Source organism: Pseudochaenichthys georgianus, chromosome 7, assembly GCF_902827115.2.
Source record: "Pseudochaenichthys georgianus chromosome 7, fPseGeo1.2, whole genome shotgun sequence".
NCBI lineage: Eukaryota > Metazoa > Chordata > Actinopteri > Perciformes > Channichthyidae > Pseudochaenichthys > Pseudochaenichthys georgianus.
The window spans coordinates 7,124,752-7,151,263 of record NC_047509.1 but is presented as its reverse complement, the minus strand read 5'-3'; the positions used below and the strand labels follow the sequence as shown (position 1 = coordinate 7,151,263).

Genomic DNA, 26,512 nt, shown 5'->3' with positions numbered 1-26,512 from the left:
CTATATTGCCAATGTGTTCCTGTCATTTCCCATTCATTTGCATAAATGATCAATCATTCACTGTAGAACGCTTTCTTCTTAATGTTTTCGGCATTTTCAACCGAAGCTGTAACAGATTATTGAGACACTTTGGTATTTTCTATGTCTACTTAAAATATCGGAGTACTTCTTTTACCATTGTCTGTAACAAAGATGCAACTGATGGTTACTTTCATGTTTGATTCATCAGTAGAATTTTTTTTGTGAGAAAATTGTGAAATTTGTCAACCACCATTTCAAAAAGCCCAAGTTGAGACCTTCAATTGTTCTATTCTGTTTTACCAACATTCCAAAATGTCAAGTATTGAGTTTACTATCCTCTATTTGAGAGAGAAAAGCACCAATAGGCCTATTTCTCACTTCAACATACAATGGTTACTTGGCTGTAAACTTTGCGATTTTGGTCAAGACCTATGGTCAAGACGCGGGAAACATGAGGCAACATTCGTCTCCTTTGCTGCTAGTTCTTTGATGTCGGTTAGGTGTATAGCCTCCCTGATATTAACTTTCAGGACACTCTGTTTTGTTCTTACCTCCTCCCTATTACCTTCTCTAAAAGCCCTCTTCTTTGCATTCAGGATGGCCTTGATGTATTTGGTTACACATGGTTTGTTATTTGAATGACAATGCAGAGTCTTTGCTGGGACAGTGCCGTCTACACACACTTTATGCAGTGGACGATGCACTCAGTAACCCAATTCATTTCCATTTCACAGGCCTCACAAAGTGCATGCCGGTCTGTCACCCCAAAACCTATTTTTATATGACAGACAAGATAAGTGTTGTTCTGATTGCCATGAAATCTGGGTTTAGGGTGATCTGCTGGTCCATGGAGTGCCACAAAACCCGTTTCAAATAGATCTCTAAACCATACATGTTCATCCCCCCTGTTAAGTTCTAATGTCCGATAAAGAAAACTAGACGTCAAGCCGGAGTCCTCACTACTTCACCTATCTACGCCTCCCATCTACACATTACCATAGGTTAAATAAAAAAGCACAATAGCTACAGCCTAATTTTTGGAATAAAAAGAAAGAAGACATGAAACAGTGCAATCGACATAAGTTGCAATAATATATAAAGAATGTTCCTGTTGCCGTTCTGACACCTGAATTTCCCTTTGGGGATTAGTAAAGTGTATCTTAAGTAACACAACTCAAAAGGCGTGACACTTTTACACCCATAACCTTAAAGTGACCAATACTGTTGGTGCTATAGGGAAACCAGCTGAGGGGGATAAGTGCTAAGGGGGATGTGACATGTGACAGGAGAGGTCATAAGGCAAAGCCAGATGCAAACAAACCTAAAGTGTGTGGAATTTATGACTGACTTTTACTTTTACCTTGAAAGTCATCCTGAGTCGTGTTGTTAGGAATCTCCAAGGTGAGATGGAGCCTCTCCACAGCCGTCATGTGTTTGGGATTAGACCGACCCACTGTTAACGTGACACTGAGGCAGCAGGAAGTCTCACGGGCCAAACTGAGCCTGAAGAGTCCATGTCAGCACCTGAAACACAAATGTAAAAGAGAGAAGAGAGGAGGACTTAGTTTCAAAGTTATAAAAGGTAATTGCGTATAGACCTATTAGGTGATTATTAGTTTACAGCAACTATTTGATAATTCATTTAAGTTAGTTTCAGGCAAAAATATCTCTTTTTGATCGTTTTTTGCTTCCAATATGTGCGACTTTGCTGAATCCGTAATCTTAAATGACATACCATTGAATATTTTGGGGTTTTGGACTGTTAGGTTAATGAAGACGTCACTTTGGAGGTTGTAATTTGGCTTTTTCAATGTTGTATGATGTTTTACAGACCAAACTCCATTATTTAAATCGATTCATCAAGGAAATAATCCACTTGTTCGACATAGTCCACAACAAAATAGTTTTTTCTTTTTTCTCTTCTTGTGTTGCAATATTAGACTATTACAGAATTTTGTTGCACAAACCTGGGTTGTACAATAACAACAAAGTCATCTTATATTTCCTTTGAATCTATTTTTTACGCTGGCTTGATGGTATGTTTAACCAAAACGGTATACACTAAACAACCACCATGTGTAACAGTCAGTGTGTCTCAAACAAAACAATGAAACATCGGTTTTTCTCAAAAAGATGTATGACTGTAATGACGTTTGCTCAGCTTGTTTTTCTGACACCTTATGATCCACATGTCATATGACCTAAATCCTCCACCGTGTTAAAGTCAAGTTAAAGAAACAACCCAAATCTAAAAGGTGTATTCTAAAAATATGAATTTAAACTGAATAAATGCAACATTTTTCACAGCATCAGACAAACAAATGTGCACTAAGGATTTGACAGTCACCTGATAAAAATCACAAGTTTGTAAATGTATGGAAATATTTGGGATAATCTCATATTATCCAGCATATGTGGAGTTGTTTTAGACGTGTTAATGCAGACACATTTACCCTCAAGTAGCATCTCATGTTCTTTCTCTAACCCCCCCCTTCCTTTGTTTTAGTGCAGTCATCCAGCATTGTGCATGAGTCACATCCTCTGAAGTCCTGACCTTGTGAGAAAGTAGGCAGGCAGTCAGTCAGTCAGTCTGTAGTTTACTCAACTTCCAGGAATCCAGAGTGGGTTCCCCCTCCCCCTCTCTGTCCTCCCCCTCCTCCCTGCTGCCTGTCTGCCATGTTGGCTGCTCGGCTCACATGCCTCCAGCTGCTCTGAGCTCACGCTGCTGATTGGACGAGCTCCTACCAGCCAGGTGGAGGTGAATGCTGCTCCTTTCATTGGCCGGGAGGAGTTAAATAGGAGCTCTTCCTATTTCCCTGTTACTCAAAAGAAAAGGTTACAGCTGCTGAGGAGTGAAAAGGAGAAGGACATATACAAGTAGCGGACGACTGACACACACATCAGGGAGGAAGAACAGCTGAGAAAGTCACAGGTAGGCATTTTTAAATTATGACATCTTCCTTTTTTACTTAAAGTGGATAAATGTCAGGTTTCTTTTGATGTATTTTACCATGTGTGTCTTTGAAGTTTGAAATCATACATCCATGATATCTTATCACCTCTTTGAAATCAGGAAACTATTGTCTTCTTTTAACCTCAGGGGTCATTTTATGGTGATACTGAGGAGCTTTTGTTGCCTTTGACACATGACTTTTAAAACTTTGCATGCATGGCCACTTTTACATGCTGCTTTGTTTGTAATCTAAACCTTGTGACGGAGACCTGAATCGCACTCTGGACAGAGTCACTATCATGCTTCATTTTTGTCTCCGAGACAAGTTGTGATGCTAAGTGTGACGGCGTAATATAGAGATGACTGAAGTGACACTCAAACAATCGCTGTTGCCATTCTTTCAATGTGATGTTGCTCCTTTTGTCATTTAAAAATGTTTTTGTATTTTAATTTGACGAGCCAAACTATTTTTCAAATTTGGTTCAGGGCGTTTAAATGTATATCAATGGAAGAAAGAGATTAACAAATTAATTAAAGGAGGCAAAGATTGAGCGAAAGTTGCCAAATTCTTGTGCTTGTAGAAAATGAAGCAGCAGATCCTAATTGGGGGGAACTCCCACAGTGGGTTGTAATTAACTAATCACGTATGACACGCTGTGGGAGGGGCCAACATCTCACACAAAAGTGACAAACATTTAATGGGTTTGGCACATCACACAATCTGCTGATCTCTTGTCTTTTAAATTGTAGAACATGTTGAAAAGTAAATGTATTGATACAGAAAATAGCTTTATCATTAATTAATCAAATGCAAAGTACCTTCCTTGTTAGTTAGTGCAGATTAAAGAGCTTTACAGATGACTGACAAACTGGAAATAAGACAGAATAAATAAAGACTGTGAAAATATAAATCGCTAAAAATGTGCGACCAATGCAATTGAGATACTAAAAACTATGAAAGTGTATTGAATTAATTTTAAAAGTGAAAAATATGAATAATAATAAAACAAATTGTGACATTTACACTTGATAAATAAAATCACAAAAAAGAACAACATTTTTCAAATTGGATGATAATATTCCAAATCTAATAAAATAATCCTGCCTGCTTGAATAGCTTGTTTTTTTTTAGAGCAGTTATTTCATGCAGAAATGTCACATTCTGTCATAAATGTTTCTTGTGCAGTTATTTTAAAACCCCCAGTTGTTGAGTACTCTTACACAAAGGAAACAGTGTTGTAGAAACTAACGAGGCACGAAAAGGCACAATAGTCCACCTGCTGGGTGACGTGGAGGCCGGAGGCTTTGCCGTCACCGAGCCGCTCGTCGGCCTCATTGTTTAATTCATCCGGAGCGTGTATAACTCACAGATGACGGTTACTTATTTATTACAAGCTGAATGGTCTGCCGCGTGTGTCTGCATGCCCTCGGCCTCAAGCCTCTGAAGTTGCAGAAGCAGGTAGAGACGTGTGTGTGTATACAGGAGGGTATATGTTGTTCTGCAGGGAAGGTGTCAGTTGTCTTGCTGCTAGTCGCTCTGCAGGCTCAGCGCACAGGGAACAGATGGTCGATGTCTGCGTGACGCGCTCTATTGACTTTCTGACTCGGAAACCGGGTGCAGGCTGCAGTGACAGTCATATGTGGCAAAAATATTGATTTCTGAGTGAGGATTTGTACTGAGGTAGCAGTCTAACTGGGACATCTGATTTAAAGCATGTTCAAATACAACTACTTTTTATGCTTGTGTTTAAGCATTGCAAGGTGTCCTGAAAGGCGGCTCCAATTAAAATGTATTATGAAGGTTTATGTGCACATAAAGGGTGTTTCTGTCAGGTTAAACTCTAGTCTTATCTCTTCAAAAGTGCAGAGGAGGAAGTGAAATCATCTACTTCATGTGTTTAATCACTTTTGTTTATCGTGTCCTTTTCAGAGTTACGACGTGTGTTCCTGGGAGACTGCAGAGACAGATTGATAGCTCAGACTAGACGTACAACAAAGATGGCCTCCACCGCTCCGTTCAGCCGCAGATCGTGGGAGTCCCAGTCGCTGAGGGTCACCGCCAAGGAGCTGTCCATCATCTCCGCCCGGGGGAAAAAGAACGCCATCGCAGAACGCTTCTCAAAGTAAGTCTAACTTTAGCTCTCTCTGGCTTTGTCCACGAGGGTCATTAATAATTCACCAGCAGCCACTTTGGAAATGAGGTCACGGGACTTCCTCTAATCACTTTATTGCTAATCAGCTGTTTTTAGTTTCCTCTTTTCTGTTAGAAAGTTACACCATCAGCTCAGTCAGTTCTGGCTCACAGACTTTGCTGAGTTATACTGATGATTGTATAAGAGCACCATCATCCAAGGCTTTTGCTCTTTCACTTGATAAACTGATCAAGTTACTTATTTGTCAATTGAGAAGGTTACATACTGTAGGTCCTCTACACTTTCTCCCTCCGACCACGAGGAGTTAGTACTGCTCTGTTTTCAGGGCAATACATCTTACAGCAGGGGTCGTCAATGTTTTCAGGCAGGTGAAAAATATTCAGCTGGAAGACCCTCTACGACAGTGTTTCTCAAAGTTTTTCATACCAAGGACCACTTGACCAATACAAAAAAACTCTCGCGGACCACCTAACGCCACAAATATCCAAAAACACATCGTTTCTTACAAATTGCCTGAAAATGGTACAAACAAGTTGCAACATACATGTGTGATGAAGGTGTTTATCTGGGCTATATTATGCAATTGAAAGTGAAACTTAAGCTCGCTCCATTGCGGAGATATTCCCGTGAGAGTGCGAAAAACTTTTATTAATTTATTTCAAATGTGAAATGTTACCAATATACTCACGGACCACTAGGGGGCACTCACGGACCACCAGTGGTCCGCGGACCACACTTTGAGAATCACTGCTCTACGACCTACTCAAACACTTGACTTACATGTTAAACTAGGCCTACCATAACATGTAGGGCAGCCTTTAGTGCCATGTGTAAACATACTTGGATAACTAGTTAGCCGTGTTGTATATGTATGTAGGTGCTGGACAGTGATTCAGCAAAGGTAACTAGCTCACATGATTGCACAAAGATTTTATTGAGAATAAGAACACTTTTTTATTCTGTGTGGGAATTAGGTTTTGTGACAGTTGCACCATTTTAGAATAAAAATAATTGTTGTTTTAAGTAAAATTGTGCAATAAAAGCTCTTGTAGCCACTGGGACACGGCGTCATAGGAACAGGAAGTCATGAACGCATCATCAAAGTTGTGTACATATATATATTTTTTTTAACGATTACAGTAACAAATGAGGAAATGTGTATTTTCAGACTTATCACAAAATAAAAAATGCTAAACCTTATCAAACAATGAAATGGCGGCACACATATACCAATAACTTTGAGGACAACTTGTTAAAGCCTAATGGTTTTCTTTCTCAATGTGTGTAAGAAATGGTCAAGTTATTGTGTTCAGATGTATATTGAATATTATTTAGAAATCTGTGAAATGCATAATCTTGTAACATATTCTTAAAATATACTGTTACATTTAAGATGTGTTGTCGTCTCACCTAATCCAATGCGATGAAACTCGAGTCCCCTGACGAAAGGCTTGATAGGAAAGAGAAAAAACGTTTTAGACATTTTGGTAATAATTGCAACTTTCTTGTCAAATACTAAAGGTTTTTCACTTCAGATCTCACTTCTCAAATTAAACGATTACAGAACATTTGATTGTAACTTTATCGTTTTGAAGCAGAAGTGAAACGTAACATTGAAACCACTTCTCACTTCCTGCTCTGCATCTCAAAGTGGGTCACATGCTTTCCGTTTGTAATGCATGAAATGATCTAATGTTTTCGGAGCGAGGATACTTCATGTTATCTTTCTGGGTGTGTGGGTTCAGCAGCAGAATGTGGTGATGATTTGACACTCAATGTTCTTGAAATCACCCTCTTCCTCTTCCTCTTCCTCTTCCTCAGGTACCAGATAGCAGCAGAGGAGGGAAATTCAGAGAAGAAGAAAGCGGTACGTAACTTTAATTTCAATATTAAATATGTCTGGCTATACTAATTCACAGTGTTAAGGACATATTCAAATTCTTGACTCTAGTAAAAGTATCGATATTACAATAAATCTAAAAGCCCTGCGTTCGACTGAGTAAATTGGTACAGTATCAGCTACATGTACTCAGGATATGAAGTAAATGCAGTATAAAAGTACTCTATACAGAAAGGATACAATATAATAGAGCTCCCAATACCCTGAAGAACAATATGTGGTTTGAGGATATATTAAAGGGTTGTCTGAATTTTAAGACTCTATATAAATATTTGTTTTAAAGGCAAGTAGTGTTCTAGCTTATTGTGGTCCTTCTCCCGTAGTCATGCAGGTTTGTAGGGGAGATGACGGTTAATGAGAACAAAGTGTCTTTTTTTTTTTTTTTAAATCAAGAACTGGTATCAGCAAGCAAACAATGACTCGTAGAAAATTAGCTTGGGCAAAAATGCCTCCGTAATTCACGAGCATATTAATTCTCTCGCCACATTTTTTAGTTTTACTTTCATGAGGTCACTCTTGGAAAGGTTAATCGAACAGTAATGGCAATTGAAGCAATGTGGTGTGTTTGGACATAATTTCAGCTTCTTTATCAACAGTTGTGTAGTTCAAAGACATTGTACACCCTTCATCTGTATTTCATTTTGTACCTGGTATGAAGTTTGTATTCCTCATGATTGTAGGGGTGTGCACATGCAGGCTCACACACTCTCCTGTTGCTGTTATGGCAAGAGAAATCCCAACTTTATTATTATTATGGCACGCAGTTTTGTAATCACGTCACAATCCAACCTCAGAACGTCTAATCGGCTACAAAACACCTGCATGGACAGGCTGAAGTGTTATAGTAATGCGTCATATTATATTAGATCATACGTTTTTTTTTTTTTTTTTTTATGAACACTTGAAGCAATTGGTTACTTTCAGACGGTTGTAGCGGAGTTAAAAGTACAACATTCTCAATGTAATAAGTGAGTATAAAAAGTACCTCAAAATCGTACTTGAGTAAATGTACTTCGTTTCTTTTCACCACTGGTCCTTCATACTGGTGCTTGTTTGCCTTATAAGGCTATGATGTAGAGTGAGGTCACCTGCAGGTAAACGTGATGACGGCGTGTGCAATTTAACCTACTGTCAGAGGGGGGAGACATAACATCTGTTTTGAAGCTTTAATGCATCTCATCATGTGGACAGTCTTATTTTTTAAAAGGGCTTTTAGGTTTGTTGCTCCTGTAAACGAAGACTGTTTTGTAGCATTTTCCTTGCATTCAGAAAATAAGGAAAATCAAAGTATATAAGTCGGGGTAGGTGTTGCCATCAAATCCATTTCCTAAAACAAACATCCAAGTCTTATCAGGAGATTATTTATCCAGGTTTAGTTTCTTTTTGAGCTTTGGATGAATGTTTTTTGGTCCGGCTCACGCTCCCCTTTTACCCTTTCTCTCATTTCCTGAACTTATTTTCCCTCCCTCACCCACTGTCTCTGGTTCTGATTTTCTCTCTTCCCTCCGCCCCTCGCCCCCCTCACTCCCTCTCCGTTTCCTTCCCCCGTGTTGCAGGAGGGGGGGTGGGCCGGTTACTTCATGCTGCTATGATCACTTCTCAAGGCGCTCACATCTGGGACAGCTTGTAGCCGGGCAGCACACACACACCCACACACACACATTGATTTTAAACAGACAACCCACACCGGACAGCCGTGTCTTCAGCGTCTCGCTCAGGTTTTTACTTTCTTCTGTGGTTTTTCCTAAAGTTTCCCAGCTTTTTGTTCTGTCTCCAGCAGATTCAGGTTTATAGACTCGCATGCTGAGCAGCCCTTTGTCTTTTGTTTCTCCCTTCTTTCAAAGGTGAAAGTGTTTGCTTGCATTATTTGCTGACAAAGTGTGTTTTTAGCTTAATTTAGAAGTGGGAGGATCAGGTTGCATCAGTTTGACTTTGATATAAATAATTGAAGCAACTAAAAACGACTTTTCAGAGAGCAGCTACTCGGTGGGTTTGTCTGCTCTGACAAAGCTTTTACAGAAATAGTGAGTCATCCAATTTAACTTGTTGGTATGTGACTGTTTGTGTTGCTGGAGGTTTATCTTCTCACTGCTCTGTTGAAATCATTTATCCAAACTTCTTACATGCTCATATACTGCACATCTGCATTAGACTACTGCTGTTAAGCAATCTTATCTATTTTTCATATATCATAGATGAAAGTTAATTGAACATATCTGTGGTTTAGGATTGTGGGTCAGACAAGCTGAGCAATTTCAAAGACCTCGCCCTGAGTGTCAGGGAAATTGTTGGCAACATTGTTCATCTACTATGCTTGGAATAATGTTTTTTTTATTGACACAATAAGATGCAACATTGTTTGCCTTTTTTTTAAAAAATTGTTTCAATTGCCGGAAAACTATTTTGAAAATCAATTGTCATTTTTCCAAAACATGCTAAACATTTTGATGTCACTATCAAATATGAATATTTGATATGTTTCTTAGTGGTAGTAAGCGAAGTATATTTTAAACTGTTTCCTTGTGTTTCCAGTATATTGCGACGTTTTTTTGATAAACATTTGAGCCTTTTTAACAATCTTTCGTATATCTAAAGCCTGATCAATGCGATTCCTCTGATCCGGCCTTATCAGGAACAAACGCATACTGTAGTTCATTTTAATTGAATTGCCACAAGGATTCATTCACCGCAGAAAATGGTCTTGAACGAATGCAATATTTCCTCCTCAGCGGTTTTTTTTCCTACTGAAAACTAGCCAAGTCTGAAACTATATATTTGAGCCATTTTTCAAAGATGTATGTTTTTAAGTAGTACTCTGTGCGATAGGAGCTGAGAACTAGAGACAGAAATTAAACTAATGCAATGTTTCATTGATTTGGAGACAAAGCCACCTTTTATTTTTGGACCAGGATTAAAATGCATTTAGGGTAATGGATTGAATTTTCTCTGAGTGTAAATAACAGCGGAGTGTTTCTTTCATCTGCAGGTCACAGAACCTCTTCCCTTCACACTGCGCAGCGGGAATCTCAGTCTTTTAAAGAAACGCTGGGAACAACAACATCAGCAGTCATCCAGCCTCAGAGCCCAACCTCAGGCCTGCAACCCTCAGACCCTCAAACCTGCGCCCACATCACACATCCAGAACCACGCAGAGACCCTGAAGACCGCCCCACCCTCTCAGGACCAGGACATCGACCCGGAGACGCAGCTTCACTGTGAGTCCAGCTCCCACCAGCTGCTGTCGGCTCTTCCTGAGGATCTGATCATGGAGGAGAAGCCCAGCAGAGAGTCGGAGGAGCATCAGGGAGTGCCGGCTGAAGTACCCGAATGTGAGAAGCCCAGCGTTCCCCTCAACAGCCTCAAGATGATGTTTGAGAAGGGAGAGAACCTGAGCGACAAGGTGAGGATTCAGATTTAATTGTCGCACCGCACACACAGGGAATTTAAGAAATAGATATTTAATCCATCCTAGTAATTGGGGAGAGTGGGAAACTATACAGAGCCTAGGGAGCATGGTGGGGGTCTGATGCCTTGCTTTAGGGCACCTTTCAAAGTCACCACTCAGTACTTGGTCCCATCTGCTGTTTGAGCATTTCCCTTTTATGTTCATAAATCTTCTGCCTTAATTCATTTAAAGAAAATATTGTCCTATTTTCCTTTCCTACATTTATTTGACAACATTTTAGTTACTTTGCAGGTTTACATCATTAATACAACATATAACTCAACTTATGGATTCATATACCTGGCAATATATTAGTTTCATCTTGAATCATAATAACTAGTTTAAATAAAAGTCTGGCGGTCTTGGCACAAAGAGGTTAGAACCCTCCAGTGCTGTCATGCTGATAGTCACATGGTTCAGCATCATATACACACACACACACACTCAGCTGACTTTTTACGTCTTCTCGGCAAGCATCAGTGGCCGGAGCTTCATGCACTGCGGGGTGGCTAATTGCTATTTGTGGAGCATAAAAGTTGAAGTATTTAACGTCCAGTCATGCATTGGCTGGAGGCGTGTAACATGTAAAGTGCTGGAGGTGTGACACGTTAACAAAGGCCACGCTGTGTTTCCGCAACACAGAGCGTCCATTTACGACAGGAAGAGAACATTACAGGCCCTTATGAGGCGTTAAGAGGCAGTTTGAGTGTTCAGTGTGTTTAACTGAGGACTTTGTGTTGTGTCCTCTGAACTCCACTGTACTTTATTGATCAGGAAATATGACGATGGTTATTAAGGCTGCTAAGGTCAAGCTTTGACTAGGGCACATGACCGCTAGTCATGAATCCACACAATGATCACTGAACTTCTCGTAGCTCTAGGGTGTTTTTGCAACAATCAGATCATTCATTTGGTTTTTCTACAACTGTACCGTTTCCTTTACAACCTTTTATAGATTAAAACTGATATCCTTCAGGTGTTACTCCCCTGAAGGGGTTAGGTCAAAAGACATAGGAGAACCACACATGTGACTCTCTTTGACTTTGCTTGACTGGATGCACACAAGCAGCAGAGCAGACATCTCCTCCTGCAACTCGGAGCCAACTCCCTGGGCTAACAAACACTCATAAAAAAAAATTCTGCTCGTCCATTCCTGTAAAATATTGTTCCAGTATTGTCTGCCAGACAAACGGGCTCAAACCTCAACTATCACAATCATGCATAAACCCTTTTTTTTTTATGAGGATATTTTTGGCAAAGACAAAGACCAACAATGTTATAGTTCGTAGCTCTCAGCCCCAAACCCCATTGGTTCCTAGTTGGAAAAGAAAATCAATACACCTCATGTACTGCAAAGCTACAGCCACACCTGGTTAGCTAAGCTTAGCACACAGGTTGTAAACATATTTACCTAAAATGGCCCAATAGACTTTCAGAACTAACACAATCTATATGAAACTCATTAATGAACATATAGCCTAGCATCACGTTTGTTTAACCCGTACTAATGCCTAAGTGTAAAATTGATTAGTCATAGTTTTAATGGGAGCTAGGCTAGCCTTTTCCTCTCTTTTCAAGTCTTTGTGCTAAGCTTACTGGCTGTAGCGTGGTATTTACTGTACAGCTATAAGACAGATGTCTTATTCGTCTAGTCATTGTTGGTGATTTTAACATCCATGTTGACAACCCCCAGGACAGAGGGGCTAAAGAACTGTTTTCTGTTGTTGATGGCTACAGTATGGACTGACTCAGCATGTGCCCACGCACAATAAGGGGCACACTCTGGACTTAATTATCTCAAAGGGTCTGAATATCTCTATGGTTGTGGTGACTGATGTTGCACTCTCTGACCATTCCTGTGTGTTCTTTGAGAGCTCTATTTATGTTCACAAAAATGTTCAAAAAGAGGTAACCACAAAGCGATATTTAACTGAAAACACTAGGGAAATGTTTACTCAGAATTTTTCTTCCACACTTGCCCCTGCTAACATCTCAGTAAATGAGCTAGTAGATCATTTTAATTATACAAATCTCTTCACTCAGGTATTTTTCCACAGGCCCTGAAAACTGCAGTCGTTAAACCGCTCTTAAAAAAGAATAATCTAGATGCTTCAGTAATGAACAATTACAGGCCCATATCAAACCTCCCATTTCTAGGTAAGATCATTGAAAAAGTTGTTTTTCAACAGTTGAGTAATTTCTTGCATTTAAATAGCTGTTTCGATGTGTTCCAGTCAGGCTTTCGTCCAAACCACAGCACTGAGACTGCTCTTGTAAAGGTCTTCAATGACATCCACTTAAACAGACAGTGGCAGAACTTCAGTGTTAGTATTATTAGATCTCAGTGCTGCGTTTGACACTGTTGACCACAACATATTACTAGACCGACTGGAAAACTGGGTGGGACTTTCGGAAACAGTTCTAAATTGGTTTGAATCCTACTTAAAGGACAGAAACAACTTTGTTTCTATAGGTAAATACACATCTGAGTTGACAAATATGACATGTGGGGTACCTCAAGGCTCCATCTTGGGGCCTCTTCTCTTTAACATCTACATGCTACCACTGGCTCAGATAATGAAAAACAACAAAATAAGTTACCATAGCTATGCAGATGACACACACATTTACATAACAATTTCACCAGGAAACTATGCTCCAATTCAAACACTGAGTAAGTGCATTGAACAAATCAATGACTGGATGTGTCAGAACTTTCTCCAATTAAACAAAGATAAAACTGAGGTAATGGTTTTTGGAGCCAAGGCAGAACGTATAAAAGTTAGCGCTGAGCTTCAGTCTGCAATGTTCAAACCAACAGATAAAGCCAGAAATCTATAGTCATGGACTCTGACCTGAGTTTCAACAGTCACATTAAAACAGTTACTAAATCAGCCTACTATCACCTAAAGAATATATCTAGGATTAAAAGACTAATGTCACAGCAGGATTTGGAAAAACTTTTATGCTTTTATCTTCAGTAGACTGGACTACTGTAATGGTGTCTTTGCAGGTCTCACTAAAACATCTATTAGGAAGCTGCAGCTGATTCAGAACGCCGCTGCTCGAGTCCTCACTAACACTAAGAAAGTGGACCACATCACTCCTGTTCTGAAGTCTTTACACTGGCTTCCTGTGTGTCAAAGAATAGATTTCAAAATATTGCTGCTGGTTTATAAAGCACTGAATGGTTTAGGCCCAAAATACATTTCTGACCTCCTGCTAAATGATGAACCATCCAGATCTCTCAGGTCTTCAGGGACTGGTCAGCTTTCTGTCCCCAGAGTCAGAACTAAACATGGAGAAGCAGCGTTCAGTTATTATGCTCCAAATATCTGGAACAAACTCCCAGAAAACTGCAGGTCCGCTGGAACTCTGACTACTTTTAAATCCAGACTAAAGACTTTTCTTTTTGCCCCTGCTTTTAATTGAACTATTCACATCTTAAACTGCACTGTAACTTTTATCCATGTATTTTTTCTTTTAATGTTTCTTTTATTATCTTTTTAAATGCCATTTTCTTAATGTCTTTCGTTTTTTGTAAAGCACTTTGAATTGCCTTGTGTTGAAAAGTGCTATATAAATAAACTTGCCTTGCCTTATCAATTATCTCATCTTAAAAGATACCCCAAAATACTCCTTTTTTTAAAAATAGTTTTCAAACTTGAATAAATTGTGCTTGCTGCTACGAATTAACACACATTTTGGATGTTCAAGTGATTACTTCAGCAATAAGATGGCAAATTGATTGATCAATACGTTTATTTCGAACAAGTAAAATAAATAATTACAAAACAAAAATGTTGCAGTGCATAGTCATGTAAGAGAAATCAAAACAAATGACATTCACAACAGCATTAGCAACAAAAACAGTCCCACATCTAGTGTTCGAAAAAGAGTGAGAAGAAGTACAATTTATTTAATCTCACCCCCTTGTCCCTAAATGATTTATTTATAATCTGCAATAATTATCATTATTATTAATCTGCTTTACCTGTTTGACATATGTACATACACACCTACATACTCACACATATACACATAACACCTTCCCCATCCCTGTACCTCGAAACAATAATTTCTTTGTATTTCCTCTTGAAGTGGTTAATGTCTGGACATCGCTTTAGCTCCAAATCACAAGACTATAAACTTCAGATAACTTCAAAAGCTCCCCTGGGACCCAGTGCCAACAAAGGAGTGGTTAATGGTGAAAAAAGAGATGTGTAGTCAGAATCTAAAAAATAAAAAGTGCTGTTCTAACAAAGACGTTGTGTTTTCACTAAAACACTGACCTCCTACAGTATGTGAGAATTTTAGAAAGTGAGATCAAGGGGTGCTCGAGGGAGTTGGAGAGACTTTAACTGCATATTTGTCTTTCCAAAGGAGGGATTGTTTTAGGGGAATCCTCGAGCAGTAATACAAGATCTTTACAATAGCGTCCACTGTGGCTGGGGCTCGGCCTTCTTCCTCTTTGTTGAACTCTTATTCTCGCGGCAGATGATGTAATGTTGCGGCTCATGACTGCAGACAGCTGATCTTCAGACCGTCTCCCCCTCCGGCCATCAAAGCTCTCCCCCTCCCCCCGCCCCACCTCATTAATCATCCATAGTGTCCACTTTTCCACTCGTTGGTCCTACTTCCATTCCCTTTTTTCTCTCATCCCTTCCTTCTCCTCCTTTACCGTGATCTCCTGATATTCCTTTTGTTAACTTTATAACAACGCTGCTGCTTATTGTAGGCAAAAATCTCCATTTGTGGAAATCCATCTATTCATGTTCCCCTGAGGATGAATACTATTGATTTAGTTGACCTTTCTTGTAGCACCATCACGTGGTCTACGTCTGTTGTTCTGAGTAAAATATCTCAACTGGATAATGGTCCAAATTGGTGAACTCTAAAAATCCCCTCTGGATTAACTGCAACAATTTTGGTGATCCATCTTAAGGCTGAATTTGTATCCGCCCAATGCTTTTGGTATATGACCAAATACTCTATTAGCTCATGCCATTCACATCAGGGATGTTCTTGTGACTAATTTCCCTATAAAATGGGTTTTTTAAACTTGGACAGCACTCCATGTTTTAAAACCAGCAGGATCACAATGTATTCCTGTTGTGGCTTTTACACATGGCCTATGGGTTTGGCCTGCTCTTCTTGCAGGTTAACATCCACAAGCCTTCACTGAATGCGGTTAAACATTGCTCTTGTAGCATGGTCAATTTAAAGGCCAATTTATTTCTAAACCATCTACATGCAGTACAACCTAGAAAATGGAAATATTGCCAAAACGTACTGGTTATTAGGGCTGCTCGATTATGGAAAAAATCATAATCTTTATTATTTGGGTCAATAATTGATATCACGATTATTAAACGATTATCCATTTACTTTGAAACCATCAATTTATTGGAGAAAAAAAAATTGAACGGTATGTTTTTAACAGTTGATTACCCTGAACTTTAGGTATACTTTAATTTGAAAAAGTTTAATTTGAAAAGGTAATGATAAAAAAATAATCGTTTTTATTTCGTTTTCGTAATCGTTGCAAGCCATAATCGTAATTGAGCAGCCCTACTGGTTATACTAAAAGTCTGTCAAATAGCCCCAATTCCCATCAGCTGTAGTTTGAGCTTAATGCTATAAAGCAAATGCTAACAACTTAAATGAAAACGGTGAACCGGTTACACATTATATTTGCAAAACCCTTGTTTATTAAAGTACCTCTTATCTTTATTAGAATTTCAATTGTTATCATTTCCTGCTGCAAGGGTGTTAACGGAGTGTCGTATTCTCTAAAGCCCCTGTGATGCACATTTTTGATACTGGGATACATAAACAAAAGAACATTGTAGTGTTAGCATTTAGCTGCAGCCTCACAGAGCTGCTAGCATGGCTGTAAACTCTTTTAATTATCTTCCCCCCCCAACCAGTATCTTCGTAGACCCCCTCCCCTCTAACTCCCCGCCTCGGGCCGAGCAAAGCATGAAGTCATGAGGCGCTCTGAAATTAATTGACCCCTCAGCCTGCTTTCCTAGAAAACCCCTCCCTCTCTCCTGCCGACACACGGCTCCCCCAAATTCCCCTCCCTCTTTCCTCCCACTGTCAGCCCCCCCCCCCTGCACCAGCTGCTCCTCCAAAAATGACTCCACCCAGACCGCCTGCCGCTTTATTGTGAAGCTGGGGGACAATAACTGCACACACCCACCCTGTATGGCACACTTTGCCCCCCCTCCTGTCACCGTCCCCACCCTTTTTTTTCTATCAGGACACGCCCCCCCTGTGAGCAGCCTCCCCCCCCCTGGAACACCTGCTCCCTGTCGCCTCTCCTGTTCCCACCCAGTCTCCGTCCCCTCCTCCCCTAAAACCATCTCCGTCTCCCCCGCTATAAGCCTGCCTGTGCCTCCTCTCTGCTGCCGGCTTCAGTCATACGATCCGTCCGAACCGGCTTCCCCTCCCATCTTTCTGCCGACTCTTTCGTCCCCTGCATCTCTCAGCTCGCCTTCACCAGAGGTAGCTATGGTGTTTCCATTCACTTTAAATACGGGGTTGATTTTTTTCTCTTTGTTTAGCTTCTGCACAGGCGCCTGGCTTCCTTACGCTGAGACACACCGTCTACTTTGACTTTTCCTCTCTGTTTTTGTTGACTTAGATTAGTATCTTTTCTCTGCAGCTGAAAGAGGCCTTTTAGTCCCGCGGCTGCAGAAGTGCCTGCATTGAAAGCCTAATCAATGGCTGCTTTTGAACTGTGCGCGCTAACTTTGATCAATATTATTATTGTTTTTAAAGGGTTTCATTTATTATTTGGGTACTTCACTCTTCGGTCTTTGTTTTGCTTACTGTAAGCACATCCTATTGTCTCTGAATAGTGTGTTTCCGGTGGTGGGTTCAGGGACGGGTGGGGTTATTACTGCAAGTCGGTCTGTAAGGGAGCTTTAATGGTATCAGGATTAGCAGGAGATTCTTTGTCTAGCCGCTGATCCAGCCTCCTGGGACCTGCATGGCCCGGGTGCTTGTTTACATCCCCCCCTCACACATATGTTTACACCCCCTCCTCATGTACACACACACGCATGCAAACCAGCACCCCCTTCTTAAAAACTGCACCTCCGGTCTGTGGAAGATAACCCACCCTCGGGATTGATCTAGTTTTATGATGACGACATTTCTTTTGTCAGGATGTGACTATGTTCACTGGAGCCAGAAACTGAGTGTTCATACTAATATTTATTATTTATGCTTGCATTCCTGAGTCTCAGATTACTTCATTTGTTATAGTCTGGTTTATTATCTTCTCCTGATAAAAGAATGAAAGTTTAGTTTGGGGTTAAAGCTGCGATAGTCAATGTTTGTATTTTGTCTGTCTTTATTAGGATCCCCATTAGCACTAGCATGAGCATTGGCTATTCTTCCTGGGGTCCTCACACACTCGAAACATACATACAACAAAACAAAACGGCTCATAATTTCATGCAATTTGAAGTGAAAACTAAAATGGTCATCCAATTATCGCCGTCCTAAGGCCAAACAAAAGTAAATGCAAATAAGTGTACATAATAACATATGCATACATAGCCACAGTTCAAATTTACTTTGTAATATATTTTTTCAGCAACCTTTTGAAATGTACTTGATGATGTTCCTGAATGATGTGAACCGGTTTTAAAGGGGCCTTTATTTTTGTGCATTTTACAGTTTTCCCTTTCCTATAACGTGTTTAGGTTTGTGTGCATGTAAATGGACTGCAAAGGCTTTGATTGTTTTTCCTAACATAGTGACCTCACTATGTTACACTCACTCTTCTATTGGCTAGTGCTCAAACACATTGTACTTGATAGGCTATCTCGAAGTGGTTGATCAATCACAACACAGCCGGCCAGCTAACCAATCAGAGCAGACTCTGGTTTCAGACAGAGGGGGAAAAGAGGTGCTGCAGCACAGGCAGTATGAGAGAAATGAAGAGCTTTTTGAACATTAAAGCATGGAGACACGTCACAAGATACAATAATTAACCTGATGTTTGTGGTCAGTTCAACAACTCTAACTTTTCACAGAGCATTAACACAAGTTCCCCTGAGCCCTAAGAAGCGTTTTAGCCTCTTTCAGCTCCTTGTTTTGGTTTTACAGCAAACCTTGTTTTATGCCACAGCTGGCTGCTGTTTTCAGCAAAGATAAGCCTCACTACCTTCTCAGCACTAAACTGGAGACACGGGGTGCTTCTCAATGTCGAGGAAAGTAGCTCCAGAGCCACTATTTCAAGGATGCTAGGTCATCGAGTCCCGGCGAAGGACTGTTCCAATGTCCAGGCTCCTTGTAATTCTACCGAGGCCGGCGTACTTCGTTGTGGGAAATTTCGAGGCTGCACATGTGTATCCTCCGCAGTCTTAAAATCCCCACAATGCTTTGCGCACGGACCAATTTCCAAATCTTTGGTGGAAATCGCGCTCCATTTTAAGGCGGGGCTGAAGCAAGTGACTTAGAGGTACATGTGCTACCAAGCAAGCCTCCTCGACATTGAGAAACACCCACAGTTGGCGATTAGCTGGTGAACATCGTGAAGCATTAAGCTCATTGGTTCCTACCTGAAGAATCAAAAGATTTGTTTTTGTTAATTTCCCAAATGAGTCTGACCTTGATTATACTGACGTGTTTCTGAGCAAGGTCTGTCACTAGCGGGGTTTTCACATTTCTCCGTTGATAATTTCTTGGGAAACTTATCAAAAGTGCCTTACATAAGTGATGCGCATAAACTTGTCTGAATCTTACGTGCCGTTTTCAATCTTCACCTCTACATCTGTTTTCTTTTCTATCGTCAAATCTTCCACAACGACCTGCTGCAGCCTGCAGACTCTGCGCCTGTCAGGACGCAGAGGGCAGCTCAGGCGTAAGGACCTGGAAATAACATGACGCTGAACAGTGGTGGAAAATAAAGTAATGCACTTAAGCTTACCAATACAACTTCACTAAAACATAAATGCATTCATTACCTCAAGTTAAAATGGCAGATATTGTTAGTTTGGGAGAATGAATTTAGTTATTTGGAGACTGACAATTATAGTCTTCCATTACAATCAATAAGCAGTAATAATTAGGAAAAACTAAGTTAATGTAGTTGTAAAATATGTTCGCGTCATTCTAAAAGCACTTCATGCGTTTTTCTGAATGAAGAGCTCTATGCAGCGAGTCTATGGCTAATGTATACCTTAAGTATTGGAGTGTATGAGTTTCCAGAAAACCACTTTTGATACTTTTAGTATTCGTCTTCAGTGTAACACTTTTACTGAAGTAAGATTTTAAAAGTATAACCTTTACCCGTGAAGGAGTACTTGCACACTGTATTCAACCACTGGCACTGAATCTGTTTTCACAAAAGGGTGAACCGTTTGTACATTTCCGTGAAGGATCTGAGATGTTTCTCACAGCCCGAAGGCTAAATGAGTTGAAGCGTCATCTGACTTATCGTGTAATCTCTACCGTAGGATGTGTGCCCTCATGTTGGCGCGGCTGTCGGGAGGAGGGGTTGTTACACTTCTGAGATGTTGAGACTTGAATGTAACAACAAATGCATTCCTTTTATTTGATATAATAACTCTCCTATTATTTTTGTAAGGGATTCACATGGTTGCGGCCTTACATTTTGAATGATGCATCTTCAGAGATTGACAGGACACACCCATGAGTTTAAAGAAGAATGTTCTGCTTTAATCTGTCTTTATAGACTTCAGGTGTATTAATGGAGGGTCTGAACTACAACCGATGAGTTTGTTTCTTGCTGTTGTTGACAGACGGTGTCTGTCTGAGGCTCCGTCTCTTTGAGCTCATAAGGGGATTAAAGTGGTTTGGTCGTGTACACACACACACACACGTTCTTCCTCTACACTCTGATCTTCCTGATGAGCGGTGTGTATCAGCCGGTTGGCTCTACCGGTAGACATGTGAGCTGGCTCAGAGGCTGTGGCAGCAAACTTATGTGCATGTGTTTTTGGAGGTCATGCAGGACGCATTGGAGCTGCTTTTTTGTCCCTTTGACTTATTTTTAAACTATTTTTGTCTGACAGTGTGTGTATGTCTGCTTCTTGTTTCGTTCTGCAGGGGTCCAGAGAGCAGCCGAGAAGAGGAAGCCTCGGTAACACCGCCAACATGGACCAGCTACTAGGAGGTACACATTCTGACTTTTCTTTAGTAGTTCTTTGGGCATTTTCTACGTGTGTGTGTGTGTGTGTGTGTGTGTGTGTATATATATATATATTTATATTTTATTAGGTAAAAAGGAAGGAATTAAATGAAGAGAAAGCTAAATGGGGAAAAATGCGAAAAATGTCCCTTTCCAGCTTCAAACCGGAAACATGAAGCACTTTAAGAAATACAAATAAGATTTATTTATTTTACTTTATTTGTTTTTTCCTATTTCTTAAGCTGCTAAATGCCCTTATGTTCACCAGATGTGCGCTAACTGTCAGTCTGCTGTTTGCTTCTGAGCAGGTTGTGTACAGTGAGTTTTTAAAGTGCATTTTCACTTTCCTGCTTTGGCCAAAACAACAGAGTCATGAGAGTGAACTAAACCTGTAAAGATGTGGCTCTAAAACCAAAACAATGAGCTAAAACATCGAAAAGAGCTCAAAATGGCTACCTGGAAACAAGATGGAAACAAAAACATGGAATTGGCCTGAAAATCAAAAAGAAACTGACATTTTTAAATAAACCGCTCTGTGTAATGCTCTAGTGACCCATTGTTAACATAACAATATTGATCATAGCTGCGTCTTAAAGACAAATGGATATTCTTTCCGTCAAAGGCATAAACATCCCTGAATGCTCTCACACTCACAAGCCGTCATCTGCTCACACATTGTTAGGCCTCTCAGTCTCTTCACCAAAACACGCTGTCGTCCCGCCTTCCTCGGGATGGATTACATCCTTCCCAGAAGTGAGCGCTGCACAAACTCTGGTCAGCTCCAGAGAGCACAGGAAGTGAGGCAGACACCCCCCCCCCCCCCCCCCCGCACACTGCACCCCACTCCTGACCTCATGTTCCTGTCCACAGCCTGCATGACTAACCATCTGAACCGGGATGGGTGGAAGTGTAGATCCTGAACAGAAACATATTCTCTTCACTAATTGAATACTTTAGTGTCGGCTCAAGTCTGACATTTTTACTGCTTCATTCAAGCTCTATTTAGCATCTAAATCACTGAAGACAACATGTTTAGATACTTTGACTCACATTTGATCTGGGATTTATCTCCCTATTTAATTGTAGGCGTACCTGGCGCACAAAGAGGGCTTTAGTCTAAGCATAAACGTGGGACCCTGCATCTCCTATCTGATTGGGCCTCAGAATCCATCAAAAAAAAAATCAGTTAAAGTTAAGATGCTGTTTTAACTAAATGTGTTCTTGACGTTTTCTTACCAGTTTGAAAAAATCGGCTTCAGACGAGGTCAACCGTGATGTATAAAACATCACATTTTGTTTTACTCGGTGTGATTATGTGTTGATGAAGTTTGAAACGTTGGCATCAGTTTTACCTCGTCAGTTTTGTGTTTTTGTATCAGATGGAAGTCTTGCCGAGTCCACGCCTCTCCGGGACAGGATGGCTCTTTATCAGGCGGCCATCTCCAAACAGGAAGTCACGCCCTCCTCCGTCAGTGTGAGTATTCCTGTCAGTCAGACGAAACAAAATGCATTTCATTACAGTTATCTTTACTGGAGAAACGTTTCACACTCAATACTTCTAGTTATGTAAAAGTGTCAGCATCCAAATTAACTTCAAGTACAACAAATAAAAGCTTACATTGTGCAGTAAAAAAGACGTGTACTTGATTGTCTGTTCGCCAATGCTAACTGATTTGGACACTCTTTGATCTTCATAGCCTTATTTTGATATGTAGTGCCTTTTTTACGTTTCAAGTATATTTCTTTTTTATTTAGTTATTTACAGCCTTATTCAAATGTATTTTTATATTTTATTTGTATTCACTAATTGTAGGCAATTTTCTGTCATATTTAACTTTTTTTTAATACAGCTTAAAGGATGAGTTTGTGATCTTTTAAAGTTACACCGAGTTAAAATGTTTTCTTTGTGATTCTCTCAGGGCGATCAGCAGGACAGTTTCTGTGGAAAGCAGAAGGAGAACGTTCCTCCGTGCTCTCTGGACTTGGTGAGGAGGCTTATCAAAAATAATTTGATTATAAAAACGTAATATTTCAGACATGGTGGATGTTTCAGTGCTTGTCTGTAATTCCTGTCACACTGTAACGTGTGATTGCTTTGCCCTAGTTTATAATCTTCCTTTCTTTCCCTCGTTACAGAGTTTAGAGTGCGAGGCAAACGGCAGGAAAGGTTTTACCTCCGAGAGCAACGGTAATTCACTTTCCTGTCTTGATCTGACCTCAGATCATAGGAATTCTCCCCTAATGAGGACTTGGCAATCGCTCCGTCATTACAGATGTTTGTGGGGTTAATGGATTTTAAGCGTCTGAAGTAGATTAATACAAAGAATCCAGTCTGTAAAAGTGTTTCAAAAATGCCAGAAACCCGAGTTATTTATAATTAATTGACACTACAGTGTTTCTGAAATGAGGTCATGAGTACACAGAGTACACAGAGTACTGCAGTGTGGGATTTTATTATTTAAAATATAATGGTCATGCTCAATTGCTAAAATAATTCGACTATATTAAATTTAATTAACACATTTAAGTTTGAAAAAATACGATTGAATGAGTTTTATCTATGTAATTGTTAACGGAGGTAAACTGTCCACTTCCAGGGAAGCCAGTTTCAATATTAAATGAAGAAAGCGTTGTTCAAGTGTAGCAGAATTGGCGCTATGAAAACAGAGGAAGAAATTATAAAGAAAAGAAAAACCGAGCTCTGAGTATCTAATACGTGTAATACACATGTCATTGTACTGTATGTGTAATCTATAATTGTATGAAACATGAATTCAGCTCCATCTAGTGGTTACAACTTGTCAACTCCCTTTCTTCATACTAGTTTTTTTTTTTTAAATAACCCAACAGGCTCCACCAACGGCACTCCTGTATCCTCCAATCAGAAAGACTCCGCTCAGCCCAAGACCCCCAAAGTGAGTGGTCACAGGAAACTACCTTTGTGACTGAAAAATGTATTTGAATGTTAAATGGTTTGGCTGATTTAAAGCTAATATACCTGCAGGATTCTCAATGTGTGTCCTCCTGATTGAGAACACTTTTTGTAAGTCGGCTAAATCAAATGTGTGAATGAATTAAATTGACTGTTTGTGTGTAGAACTTCCGGCTGCCTGTGAGGGAGACGTGTGTGACGTGCCTGAAGACGGTGTATCCTCTGGAGAGACTCGTGGCCAATCAGCACGTTTACCACAGCTCCTGCTTCCGCTGCTCACACTGCAGCACCAAACTCAGGTTAGGACCACTCACTCACTCACTCACTCACTCACTCACTCACTCACTCACTCACTCACTCACTCACTCACTCACTCACTCACTCACTCACTCACACACACACACACTCACTCACTCACTCACTCACTCACTCACTCACTCACTCACTCACTCACTCACTCACTCACTCACTCACTCACTCACACACTCACTCACTCACACTCACACTTACCGCAGTGGCCCTGCTTTGATTCCAACCCGTCTAATCTCTGAAATAATGGGAAAATGGGATGGAGTACTTTGTTGATCCATATTTGGGAAATGTTTGTGTTGCAGCATCATGAAAAACAAGGCAATAAGAGAAATTGAGACACTAGAAATAAACAATCCAAAATATTTCTGAAATAAAATAGCATTAGCAAAAGTTACAAAATATTTCCAGTAACAAAATATATTGCAGGAAATTGATTATTCAATATTACATTGAATATAACTGTAAAATAATCAGTGTTTCCCACAGAATTTGATTCTATTTGTGGGGGCACCCCCCCCCCCCCCACACTGAATATACATTGTCCACTTATCAGCTCAACAAGTTGGGTACTTTCATTGCATGCATCCCAGGTTGCAATATGTCTGCCCTGCTAAGAGTGTCTTTGCTGCTAGAAAATAATGTTTCTCCTTGACTTTTGGCTTGGTTGCAAGTGAAACAGATTTGCTGTCATTTAGTTTGAGTGTGCACTTCCTAGAAAGTACATGTTAAATCGGGACACTGATTGTTGCTGATTTGCTGCTGCCTGAATCAGTTTGTCTGATGTTTTAAAGACTTGTCTCAGATTCACAAAGGCCATAGAACTACACAAACAACTGCATTGCTTGATGGTGGTCATAGCAGCTTTTTGCATCCTCTAATCAGGTCTTCTTTTGTATCTCCCCCTCCTGGTTAGTTTGTTGAACTACGCCTCGCTGCACAACAACGTCTACTGCAAGCCGCACTTCTCCCAGCTCTTCAAGGCCAAAGGAAACTACGACGAGGGCTTCGGCCACCGGCCCCACAAGGAGCTGTGGGAGAGCAAAGTGGAGAGCGCCGAGACCTCTCCTCAGCCCAAAGCCAAGACCCTGAGCCCGGAGGAGGAGGAGGAGGAGGAGCGCCCCAGTGTGGAGGACTCCCCGCTGGCTAAAGTCAACGTGCTGACGGCCACCATGGAGGCTCTGGGGCAGGGGGCGGGGGAGAAGTCCGACAGACCCCCGGAGGCCCGCCGGCTGAAGATCTCCTGGCCTCCTCGCACGGAGCTGGAGGAGTCGAGCGGCCGCAGTGGAGCCGCCACAGAGGAGGGGTCCCCAGGGAAGTCTGTCAAAGCAAAGTGGCCCCCAGAGGAGGATTCAGTTCCTGAGCAGCCCAAAGAGGCCCCTTGTCTGCGCCGCACCTCCTCCCTAAAGGAGCGCAGCATGCCCTTCACCCTGGCAGGACAAACTCAAGAGGTGAGGAAGATGAGTCCTCCTCCTCCTCTTGGCGACGACAGAGATCTGAGTCCTGAACCTGCAAGCATGGAGCTGCATGATGGAGGTCACCCCCCCGCTGAGGAGGTCCTCATCAGCTCAGGAGGAGAAGAGGAGGAGGAGGAGGAGGCTGAAAACATGCCGGAGCAGAATCTCACCAGAGAGGAGGAGGACACCCCGGATGAAGAACCTGAGGAAGAGGAGGAGAAGATGGAGGAAGAGGAGGAGGATGTGATGGAAGAAGAGGAGGAGGAGATGCCGCCTCAGAAACGGGAGCAGATGATCTCGTCTCCTGAAGGCGAGGTGGAGGCCAGTCGCTCCTCTCAGGATGTCGGGTTCTGGGACAACGAGGAGGCGGAGGATAAGGAGGCGGAGGATAAGGAGGCGGAGGATAAGGAGGCGGAGGATAAGGAGGAGGTGCAGCAGGAGGAAGAGGAGGGGCTGACGGTGGAGGATATGATCAAGAGAAACCGATACTACGAGGAGGAAGAGGAGGCGGAGGATGTATAAAATGACTACAGTGGACACTCGGAGGACTTTCCTTCTTCTTCTATTAGATGTTTTCTTCTTCTCTTCCTAAAAGAGCGTTGCTGTGTGAACTCTACTGAACTCTTTGTGCCTCTTTCTGAAACCTTTAAAGCCATTCCTACAAGAACGTTTTTACAACACTGTCGCTCGGACATCGTTTGTTTTTAATTGTCAAATATTTAAACTTAGGCCCCATGTAATGAATATTTTTATCCCAAAATATCCAATGGTTATGACACGGAACTATTTTTGTGTACTTTTCTACTCATTAGATGCCTCTTAATCTGGATTGAAACTGCGGTTTGAGTACCAAGGATGTGGGATTGTTAACGCTAGCGTAGCTTCTAAACGGAGTCACTTTTAATAATAAATCCAAAAGAAGCCACTGTGTTTTAGAAAAGCCAGCCCAGCACTTTGATCTGTTACCATTTTCTGTGAAGAAAACATCTTTGTCACTTTCTTTTCTATTCTTTATGTACATGTTAAACTCAAACACCTTTTTTTTGTTTTACAATTGAAGAGTTATAACTGGATTTGAATGATGTTGTACGTTTTCTTTTGTTTTTTTTTAAACCCAGGGACCAAATATCCTAGATTACTACTGTTTAAATAAATTGTTATATACAAAATG

At 40.9% G+C, this 26,512-nt stretch overlaps 1 protein-coding gene across 1 annotated transcript; it reads left to right on the top strand.

Moving 5' to 3' along the window:
• Window positions 1–2,699: 2,699 nt before the first annotated feature.
• lima1a (LIM domain and actin binding 1a) lies at window positions 2,700–26,512 on the top strand. Its single transcript, XM_034087291.2, has 11 exons — window positions 2,700–2,953; window positions 4,905–5,097; window positions 6,949–6,994; window positions 10,014–10,427; window positions 20,562–20,628; window positions 22,023–22,117; window positions 22,563–22,628; window positions 22,780–22,831; window positions 23,494–23,558; window positions 23,741–23,874; window positions 24,801–26,512. Exons 2-11 carry the CDS (start codon window positions 4,973–4,975, stop codon window positions 25,861–25,863), a joined length of 2,127 nt encoding a protein of 708 aa, XP_033943182.1. The 5' UTR covers window positions 2,700–2,953; window positions 4,905–4,972; the 3' UTR covers window positions 25,864–26,512.